Below are 10,898 nucleotides of genomic sequence, written 5' to 3' on the forward strand. Positions count from 1 at the left end.
AGAGTCTACCCTCCAAAGCAGCCAACTTCTTCAAGGGCACTGATCTGTGACATGTAGAGAGCAGTTGTAATTCTGGGTAATCTCCAGCCCCCACATGGAGGTTGGCAAGCCTAGTTCCCTGTGAGGAAATGGCATTATATGGCTGTGAGGTCCCTTCCTTCCTCAAACCCTACCTTCCCCAGGCTCCAGCCCACAAATCTCTTAAGAATTTCCTAACCTGAAATTGACAACCCTATCTCCTTCCCACCCAACAGCCAACCTACCTTTATCTGACCATGACCCTCTGTCTTCAGCTTCCCCCCACCCCAGCAGCCTCCGCCTAGGAAAATTCTGGCCCATTTGTGTGGTGCTGGCCACTGGGCCAGGGCCACTTGCATGGTAGGAATCCTCAAGGACTTGTGGGGTGGAACCTCACTTTCCCCTGCATCCCCCTCCCTGCACTATTTCTACCCTTCTTTCCTCCCCATACGCTCTCCTCTTTTCCTGCCTCATTCTCTCCTTCTCAGCCATTTAGCAACCTACCTTTTATCTGCCATCTTCAGCTATATTATTTATTTACTTTTATATCCCATCTTTCTCCGCAGTGGGCAACAAAGCAGCTTATATTATTCTCCTCTCCTTTTTATCTGCACATTATTCTCCTCTCCTTTTTATCTGCACAACAGCCCTGTGAGGTAGGTTAGGCTGAAAGGATGTGAACTGGTCCAAAATCACACTGTGAGCTTCCATAGCAAGATTGGGATTCAAACCTGGGTCTCCCAGACGCTACCCGAAGCTCTAACTGCAACACCACATTGGCTTTCATAGGGTGGCTGCTGTTGAACAGTAGGATATATTACAACAAACAGGACCACGGTGTATAATAGCTAGTAAAACAGTAAATCACTGTGTACAATTAAACAATATTTGTTGGTTTTTATATGCAATGTTTAGAATTCAATTATTAACAAAATTACAACAATAACACTACAATATGTGATATAAAGCTTAGCAGTACATACGGAGTAATACAGTACTAGTTACAGACAAAACGACGGATTTCTTGTACACTATCCGTTTGCATGTCCTTCGGGTTTGTCATTCTGTAATTATTTCTTCATTAGAATGAAGTGCTGCAAGCTGCAATGGAGTGTAACATGCTTAATAACCAAAAACATAAAAATTATTCTAATATATCGAGGAGAATTTTACATTTCAAAATGCTGCAATGGAGTGTAACATGCTTAATAACCAAAAACATAAAGATTACTCTAATATATCGAGGAGAATTTTACATTTCAAAATGCTAATTCTTATACAATTTTTTTATGTACGCTACCGCGCTTAGATTCTAGAAAAAAGCAGACAAGCACAATATGTATTTCACAATTCTCCAATGACAACACATACAAAAAAAATTCAAAATAAAGAGAACATTTTAAAATTTACCAACCTGGTGACTGGGGAGCTCCTATAGCAAGCTCTAATGTGACTGGGTCTACAGCATATAATAATTGGCTAAGCTTCCCTCAGTGTGGCACAATATCTGAATGGAAAATAGGCTGCAACAGGTGTTATGTTTTAAGATGGCATGTTCTATCTTAAAGGTACCCTGACCATTTACAGAAAATAACTCAAGTCTAATTCCTGATTTAATCCTGATGGAATCAGTGTGTGTAGCCTGAAGATAAATTCAGCTTCTCTTTGTAATAAAACGCGGGATATATCCACTTGATTATAGGACTGTGATCTGTAATGAAACAATGGTTTACTGTTTTACTAGTTGAACAGTAGGAGGCAGCCAGGCCTAGTTGAGTCATGGAAGTTGTTTGGTATCAAGTCATCCAGAGGTTGCTTCCTGGCCTGGGGTTGCCAATCTCCCAAGTGAAATCTCAGATTTACAACTGAATTCCAGATGATAGAGATCTGTCCCCCTGGAGAAAATAACTTTTTGGGGGGTGGAATCTGATATTATATTTAGCTGAGTCCTCTCCCTTCCCCAAACCCTGCCCTCCTCAGACTCCACCACAAAATCTCCAGTAACTTCCCAACCTGGAGGTTGCAATTCTAGCCAGGCCTGGCTCCAAGATGCCCTCCCTCATAGGCCCAAATAGATCAGGAAAGGGCCATACCCCCTCCCCTTGCCTTTTATTGACAGAACCAAGCCTCAGGACTCTGTGGTTGCCTAGCAACAGCCTTCCACAGCAAGATGGGGACCTGAGCCTGGGTCTCAGATCCTACTCTGAATTTGCTACACCACACTGGCTTTCAAAGGGTGGCTGCTGTTGAATACTAGTAAGCAGCCAGGACTACTTGAGTCATGCAAATCAGGTGGTATCAAGTCACTCAGAGAGTGCTGCCAGGCCTAGGTTTGCCAACCTACAGGTGGGACCTGGAGATCTCCCAGAATTACAACTGAACTCCAGATATCTGTCCACCTGGAGAAAATGGCTGCTGTGGAGGGTGGACTCTGTGGCATTATACCATGCTGAGGCCTCCCCCCCCTCTCCAAAACCTGCACTCCTCAGACTTCATCACAAAATCTCCAGGAACTTCCCATCCTGGAATTGGCAACCCTGGTCAGGCCTGGCCACAATGAATTCTCCCTCAAAGTCCAAAATAGGCCAGGAAAGGGCCCTGCCCCCTCCCCCTGCCTTTTTACTCACAGAAACTGAAGCTTGGAATATGGTGGTTGCCTAGCAACAGCCACTGAGGAATCTGTTACTTAAAGCTACAGGTGCTTCCTTTTATCATTTTTGGATTTTTTTTAAACCACCCAATGTGTTTTTTTGTGTTTTTTTAGATTTCACATTTTCCTGCAAACCTGGGGTTCTTTTCAAGTTTGTAGAAAGATGAGTCTTGGGGCTTCACTGCTCCAGTCACCAGATTTAAGTACCCAAAGATGTAAAAAGACAGTGGCATTAAAATGAACATACATGTTACACCGTTCTGCTAACAGTAAGAGCAGAGTGCAATCCACTAGAACAGAACCAGGTAAAGCTTGCAACCAGCTAAGCAAATATAAATGGCTTCAGCTATTACTTGAAGTTCAACAGAGGGGCAGCCATCCTAATGGGGAGAGAGGAGGGAGCTCCAGCAGTAAGGGGCTACTACAAAGATGTTATCTCTTGCTTTTTGAAGAGGAAGCATCCAGCTGGACTATGGAAGCTGTCAACTGTCGGTGTGAAGTCACAGGGGAGTGTAACCTAGTCCCTGGCCACTGATAATTGTAAGCTAAAATCTAACACTTTGAATTGTCCTAGAAGAAATATTAGCAGCCTGTGCCTCCTTTCAGCACAGGTGTGATCTGTTCCCGGCTGTTGCAACCAGCCAGCAAATCTTGTAGCTGCTGAAGCCCCCTCAAACAGCAGCTATGGGGTGGCGTCCTTGAAAGAAGCAACACAGAAAAAGGAAATGAGCTAAGCATTGACCAAAGGTGCTGTGGATCATGAGTGTGCCTATGCTGCAGACACATTTTATTTGCCTTAGACCTTGTAAGCTGTTCTCAGGGAAGAGAGTAGGGTGAAAACATGTTTTAAGTAAGGTAAGCTTTCTACGGCCCCGGTCACACGGGCCGGATATCGCGGGGGGAGGCGTGGCTAATTGCCCCGGCGCAGTTTGATCCGCGATTACGCGATCAGACGCGTCGGCGCCGGTGGGTAAACGAGGGACCGGAGGGGAATGCCGCGCGCCGGCACGATCATACCACCGGCGTCTGGAGGCCGCCCGTGGCAAACGTTTACTAGTACCTTGGAGGTACTAGTTTTTAAAGGCGCATTGTCGGCGGTAAGCCACGGGTGCACTCCACTTCCCAGATGTTGGGGTGTGATCGTGCCCGGATAATCCACCCACCATCCGTGCCTCTCCCGCGGCAACTTTGCCGTGTGACCGGGGCCTACATGATTCAAAGGCAACACTTGCCACTGTTAAAAGGTGAAGACTAGAAAAAGCAGTGGTGACCATGGCAGGTTCTAAGTGGTGATTGGGGAGTGGAGGAGGGTGTTGAAAGAATAAAAAAAAATAGGGGGGGCCCATTCATCCTGTAGGAGATTTTTGCAAGAGACGAATTCCATTGGGCATGCTTATTATTTACTTTAACTACTGTAGAACCAGTGATGGGCTTCTCAAATGACTTACAGCAACCAGAATCCAATTAAAGTTAGTACAAAAAAGTACTATTCTAGGATGGAGGCATTCTCAAATCCAGGCATTCTGGAGGCAATGCATAGGCGTAATCTTCGTGGGGGTGGTGGGGCGTCAGCCCCCGCCGAAATTTTCAGGAAGGTGCTCAGCCTCCCCCGGGAGCCACCCTTGCTCCTAGCAAAGCAATGCCTCTGGCCCAGCCCCAGCCCCCCCCCCCCGAAATTGGAAAGTCTACACCCTTGAGGCAATGCAGGGTGTAACTACGGCCCCATGATTTCAGAATGGGCCTAGTGTGTGGGGTGCTGGTGTCAAATGCAGGCACCTGAAAGGATTTGCAAAGTGCTCTTTTGGAGCCTTGTAGGAGACCTGACTCGCTAAGGCTTCCAGGTCTGGCCATGGGGTGCTTACAAATGTGGTGCTGAAAAGAACAGCTCCGCACCTGACACCCTCCACCTAGCGAGGAGACGCTGCCTGTCAAAAGTGGCAGCACATTCCCTTTTCTTCCTTTTTCCCGCGCAGCGATAGAGACGGTTGTTGTTTCACCTGAGGCTGTTGAGCTGCTTTGCCCTTCCCCGCTAATAGACTAGGTTGAGGAGGAAGGGGGCGCTGTGGGGTTACGTCTGCCGTCCTCGGCAACTCAGTGACCGCACCTTCCTTTCGCTCATGGCGAGACCACCATCTTCCTGCCCAAGCATGCAACCAGATTTCCTTTGGGGACGGGGGTTTGTTGTGGGGGGGGGGAGCGCTCCCTCATGCAAATGTTAATTTCTCCTCCACCTTCTGTACACTGTAGAAAGAAACGGAATGCACCTTTCAGTGCCCAGGTATGCCAACCAGGTTGGCTTCCCTCCCTCTCCTGCAAAGATAAAGGAGGCCATTGCATTGTCACCGACCGAGGCTGCAATCCTGTACTTGGAAGCAAGTGAAACTTACCACACAGGATCAAGAGACAGCGATTATACGAAAGCTTGCAAATCACCCAAATGGAAATTGCACAACAATTTAAAAACATTTTCAAACCAAGCTGGAAAGGACTATTTTATACGGAGACGGGAAGGCGATAAGTGAGGCATGTTACAAATCTAGATGTAGAAACGGCACTGTACTGTATGTATGGCTGTTTTACGTATAGTTTGTGAGCATTTTATATATAGGAGAGTGCAATAAAATAAATATAAAAATATATTGCTCTAAAGCACTCGAGAATGAATGGCTTCAGTTAAACGTTAGTCGTGGGGAGGAGGTGCTTTTTGTTTTTTAATCCCTCATTCGATGTCACTTAGCAGCCGCTGCAGCCCCAACAGCGGCGCAATCAACAGCCTTTGCAAGAAAAGCAAGCAGATCAGTTGCGCGCGCGCGCGCCCTCCACTCCTCGCCTCCCCTCGCAGCGCCCGCCCTGCCGGGCCCTCGCCATGTGACACGCCCCGTCCAATGGGCAGTCGGGGCGGTGGGGATCCGGCTGGAACCGGTTGGGCCGTGTCCGGCTCTATATAAAACTTTATAAACACCCGATTCAAATTAGTGGGGTCGCGAGCGACACGAGCGAGCCCAACCACTGGATCTTTCCCCTTTTTCTTTCGATTTTTTTCTTCTCCTCCCATCCTCGCGCGGCTTCCCCCCCTGTGATCGGCTGAGTTTCTTCCTTTCCTCTAACCTGCATCTTTTCATTTCTTCCTGTGCCGCCTCAATTGAGCCGCCTTCTCTCCTATTCCACCCTCTGTCATACGCCGCAGAAATGCCCAAGAGAAAGGTACGTGGTGGCTCCAGGCGGAGAATCTAACGGCCTTACTGGAAAAGCGGAATGCGGGGCGGGGGAGGAGGCAAATGGTTGAAATGAGCGGCGACGTTGGGGGGGGGTGCGAGACGGATCAGCCGCCATTTTTTTTTTTTTTTTTTTTGCTCTTTCCTTTTCTCTTTTTTTTCGCTTCTGGCCTTTTTTATTTTTTTCGGGCAGTTAACGGTTGCGAAGCATTAGGTGAGCGCGTGCGCGCCAAGAAGGCTCAACGGTCGTCGTCAGGACTTTTAAGTGGAAGGAGAAGGGAGGAGCAGAGCTTGCTGGTGGGCGGGGCGGAGCCGAAGCGACCGTTAACTGCCGCGCGCTCTGGCTGACCTATGAGGGAAAAGGAGGGGCTGGGAGCCTGGTAGGGAGCGCGAAGACGTTAATTATTGGCTGTCCCGTGGGGGGGGGGGGGCCACGGGTACCCCTCTCCACCAATAGGAAACGAGAACGGGCCCGAGAGCGAATATGTCTGTGTTGGAGTCGGGGCCGGGTACTGGGGTTGGTTTTTGGCGGGAGGCTGGTTGGTTGAGGGAGGCACGTGCATTGATGGCTTACCAGGGCATGCGCACGCGCTTAAGGGGGGGGAGGTGAAATGGAGGCCTGAGGGAGCGCGCGCTCCCGTTGGGTCTACAGTGAGTACGTTGGCTTTGCCCTCTTTACACCCCACTTTTCCCGAAAAGGGCGGGAAGGCTCCAAGAAATGTTAGTTTGGTTTGTTTTTAAAGCCACGGGGAGGGTAAGGAAGGTAAGTTGCCCTTGCCCAGACTTAGGCGGCGCTGCCAAAAGCGAGGCCCTCAGTATTCATAGACACCCCTCTCCAAACCTGCCGTTATTCTCCCCCCCCCGTAAGGGACGAGGGGGGCACGGCTGTGGTTACTTTCTGAAAGCACTTGTCTGAAACATGGCATTGGAAGTCCTCCCCCCAACAACCGAAGATCCACCGCAAAAAGGGTGCCTGGTAGGGCAGTCACCACCCCTGTATGTCTGTGGCCCTATGTTAGATTCTGTAAATGTGATTAGCACCCTCTGTAAGCCACCCAGAGACCCTTAGGGGTTAGGGCGGGATAGTAAATCGAATAAATAAATAAATAATAATGCCGTAGTCGGTAGGGACCCCTCAAAGACCTCCAATTCTGATTTAGTAAAAGCTGATATTAAAAATAATGTTTATCAGTCTTTTAAGGTCCCCTAAGGAGTTCTGTTTTATTCTGGCCTACCAGAACATACTAAGTCCTGCTTTTAATGCAAGAGAGATTCAGTATTAACCCATAAACTGGCATAGGTTTGTAGGGGCAGCTAGGAGGAGGCAGGAACGCCTCAAATTACCCAGATCAGAATTCCAGAAATAAGCAAGGTCTTGGGTTTGTTTCATGAGACTCAATAGAAGGCATAGTGTTCTGAAATAAAAGAACCCATTATGTGGCATAAGCTGTGATGTTGGGGGAATACAGTGAAATAAGGACCATCTGGTTATGCTGTTATACATGCAGCCTTCCCACAAACATCACTCTTCAGGAGGGCATTGTGTCTCCAAGAGTGGGCTTGATGATCATTCACATAAAGAGGAATTTCATTATTGGTATGACTTTGTTCTGAAGGAAGAGATAAGTTTTTGGAATGGTTCTTTGCAAACTTGAATGTCATTGATAGTTCATTAAGGCTCCAGAGAATAATAAATAAGATCATGTCACATTTATTTTTAATTATGAACTGTTTCCTTATTTTAGTAAACAAAAGTTCTAGTGCTAGCAGTCTTTTGATTTAACACATTCAGGAATGTGAAGTGCACTCAGCACTGACTTCTGCATTCCAAAGTATGTGTTATTTGTAGAGAAAAATTAGAGAGGGACCAGCTATATTGCATGTTATTACCATAATACATTAGATAAAGTTATTTAAAGTAATCTGGTTGTTTCTGTTTTAAAAAACCAGTAGTTTGGTATAGATTTTCTTCCAGATTTTTACTCTTAATTTTTTTTTGTAGGCTGAAGGAGATACCAAGGGTGACAAGGCCAAAGTGAAGGATGAGGTAAGACCAAAACATGTGTATGTACTTAGCTTTTCTAATGCAACCTAATCCTATTTTGCCTTACATATCAGTAGACTAGACTGCAAAATATTGACAGTTCACCCATAATTATACTTACGATACTCTAATAAACCGTAAGGAGCTATTTTCTTCTGGAAGTATTTTGGATTCTGACAATACATAAAATATCAGTGGAATTTGTGATTATGTATTGAATTGAGCTCTTCTGTTAGAGGCAGCATAACTGTTCTAATGGTTAAATTGTCTTTTATTTCTAACAGCCACAGCGGAGATCAGCAAGGTTATCTGCTGTAAGTATGCGCCATCCAACAATACTTCTGAGATTGTTGTAGTTTTAGCTTCATGTGTTACTCTTCGACACATTGAAAATGAATTGATTGGGCTGCTTAGTCACTGATTGAAGTGGACAAGTGTATTGTTTCAGAACCTATTTGCGATTTCTTTCCATTTCTAGAAACCTGCTCCTCCAAAACCAGAAGCTAAACCTAAAAAGGCAGCTCCAAAGGTAAAGTTTTCATAATTTGTGTTTATGTTTGGGTCCCACAGTTAGAGTTAACTGTTTACTAGTGTTACATAAATAACTGTTGTTGCTTTGTTTGTTCATGGTTGTAAGAGCTAACAACTGTATTCATGTATTTCTATTGACTGGCAGAAGAGTGAGAAGGTACCTAAGGGAAAGAAGGGGAAAGCTGATGCAGGCAAGGATGGGAACAACCCTGCAGAAAATGGAGATGCCAAAACAGACCAGGTATGACTGCAACAGTACCTTTCCTTACTGTGGCAACCAAACTACTTCAATAGTAATATAGTCCTACTGTATGTAATTATGTTTTTTAAAACACTTAAGAAATACCTGGGGGGGTTGCTGCTCAATTCTCCCATCAAGATTATCTGATAATAGCATGTATTGTGATAGTAGTGTGTATGTGTTCATGCAGATTATACCAATTCATTCAGACAATGAGCTCACTTCAGTGTAAAACGCGCTCTGATGGGACTGCCTTTTTCTTTCAGGCACAGAAAGCCGAAGGTGCTGGGGATGCCAAGTGAATTGTGTGAATTTTTGATAACTGTGTACTTCTGGTGACTGTACAGTTTGAAATACTATTTTTTATCAAGTTTTATAACAATGCAGAATTTTGTTTTACTTTTTTTTTTAAGCTGTGTTGTTAGCACACAGAACGCTTTGTTGTGTTTTGGGGAGGAGAGAGGGGGCAAATGTAATTGACTCTGTTACTTAGAATCTGGGATTTTAAAGGTTCCCTTCATCTTTGCAGGAGGGATTCTTGGGCACAAGAAAGGGTGGTCCTGATACTGTAAATCTGTAATGTTTTTTGAAATGCCTTTGAGTGAATATTGAAATTCCCCATTAGTTTTGTCTGAGGAGGCAGTACAACTTAAAACTGTAATTAGACTTCCTTTGTTTTCATTGTTGTCACTTGCATTGCATTTATTGCTCCTCCAGGAATGGCATATGGTGTTTTGATATTTGCTCTCAAATCAAATGCATTCTGCTGACAGTGTCAGGCAATCCAGATTTCTGGTGTCAAATAGGGAAGGAGCATGGCTTTAAAATGAGCCACTTTTATATTGTGAATCTTCAGATTAAGAATTCTGCAGTTATGTTTTCCCCTAAAAGTCAGGGTAGGCTTGTGAAAAGTTGTTAAACAACATACTAAATGTGAAAGTGTCGCCCTCACTCTAAACTTTCCCTGTTCCAAGTATAAATTGAAGATTCTTCATTGGGTTTTATATAGTAACTTTACATTTTGGCAGACCAAGGAGGAGGGGAGTTGGAACTTGTTGTAAAACATTGCAGATTGTAGCCCATGTCCTGCCTGAATACCATTGATTGTTTTATGAAAAGTACCTTTAATAAAGCTGGATATTGTTTGGCTTGGACTGTTTTTACTAGCATTCTGTTTGCTTCATAGTGTCCTTTACTTTGAGTTGCATTGGTAAGTATCAGTGTAAGAATATCATGTACAGAAGTGGTAATCTGAATTTTACTGAGGGCTAGTCTGCGTTAAGAAAAAGCATACAGTAAAGCCTTGCAGAGACTATTCCACTTCAGAATGCAGGTGGAGATAAAAAGTGATTTTCTGTGCAGTTCCATGTTAGGACTGCACATGTGCAGGCCAGCCACAGAAGAATTTTTCTAGCTTTTTGAAGTGCTTTTCCCTTGCAACTGCACAACTCAGCTTCTGTCAAAACTATTGTGTTGTGTGATGTGAGGGGAGGAGCACCCTTTGTATTCAGTTGATTTGAGTAGCAGCTTTTGCTGGACTCCCAGTGTGGGACTGTATAGAAGACAGCAGATGATTATACTTATCTGTGACTGTTCATTCAGTGTCTTCTGTGAACGCACACATTGCATCCCTGCTGTGAACACTCATTTTTTTGTTCTTTTTGGCTTGCTTCAGGGAGCTCAGGAGAATTGAGGGAAAGGGGTGCTCCACCCTTGCATCAGCAGAGGTGGGAGGTGGGGGGCTTTGGAACATTTTAAAAGCGAGACAGTTCTTCCACACCTGGTCTGTACATGTGAATCCCTCAGTGTGTGCCTACACTGAAAAACAGGTAAGTGGAACCCTGTTTTTCCCAGTGGGACACCTTGCATGAAAAATATTTTAGCCCAACCTAGCTTTTCCCTTCCATGCTGTGTTTCAGAATTCAGATGAACTCTTCCCACTCACATTCTAAAGTTATTCGGTCCCAGGAGAGTTATTATGTGTTGGGTTTTGTTTCTAAATGTGTAAAGCTCTAATAATAATTATGCAAAAGTAGTAAACAGTTCATTGGAGACTACAGCACTGGTATGGCAGCTGTAAGTCTGGAACAAAAGCACCTGCTGAAGAACCTAATAATCCTCTTTAAAGCTGACATTTCTGTATGAATCACATTGCTCTCCAGGCGTCTTAAATGATATGTAAATATCATCATCTGAAAG

The 10,898-nt window shown here is 45.0% G+C and overlaps 1 protein-coding gene across 1 annotated transcript; it reads left to right on the forward strand.

Annotated features, from left to right (window-relative positions):
- Positions 1-5,560: 5,560 nt before the first annotated feature.
- Positions 5,561-9,847, forward strand: HMGN2 (high mobility group nucleosomal binding domain 2). Its single transcript, XM_015411211.1, has 6 exons — positions 5,561-5,872; positions 7,886-7,930; positions 8,212-8,241; positions 8,406-8,456; positions 8,604-8,699; positions 8,966-9,847. The coding sequence occupies exons 1-6, from the start codon at positions 5,858-5,860 to the stop codon at positions 8,999-9,001; spliced, it is 273 nt and encodes a 90-aa protein (XP_015266697.1). The 5' UTR covers positions 5,561-5,857; the 3' UTR covers positions 9,002-9,847.
- Positions 9,848-10,898: the final 1,051 nt, after the last annotated feature.

This window comes from Gekko japonicus, unplaced genomic scaffold (genome assembly GCF_001447785.1).
Source record: "Gekko japonicus isolate JY-2015 unplaced genomic scaffold, Gekko_japonicus_V1.1 scaffold1145, whole genome shotgun sequence".
Classification (NCBI taxonomy): domain Eukaryota; kingdom Metazoa; phylum Chordata; class Lepidosauria; order Squamata; family Gekkonidae; genus Gekko; species Gekko japonicus.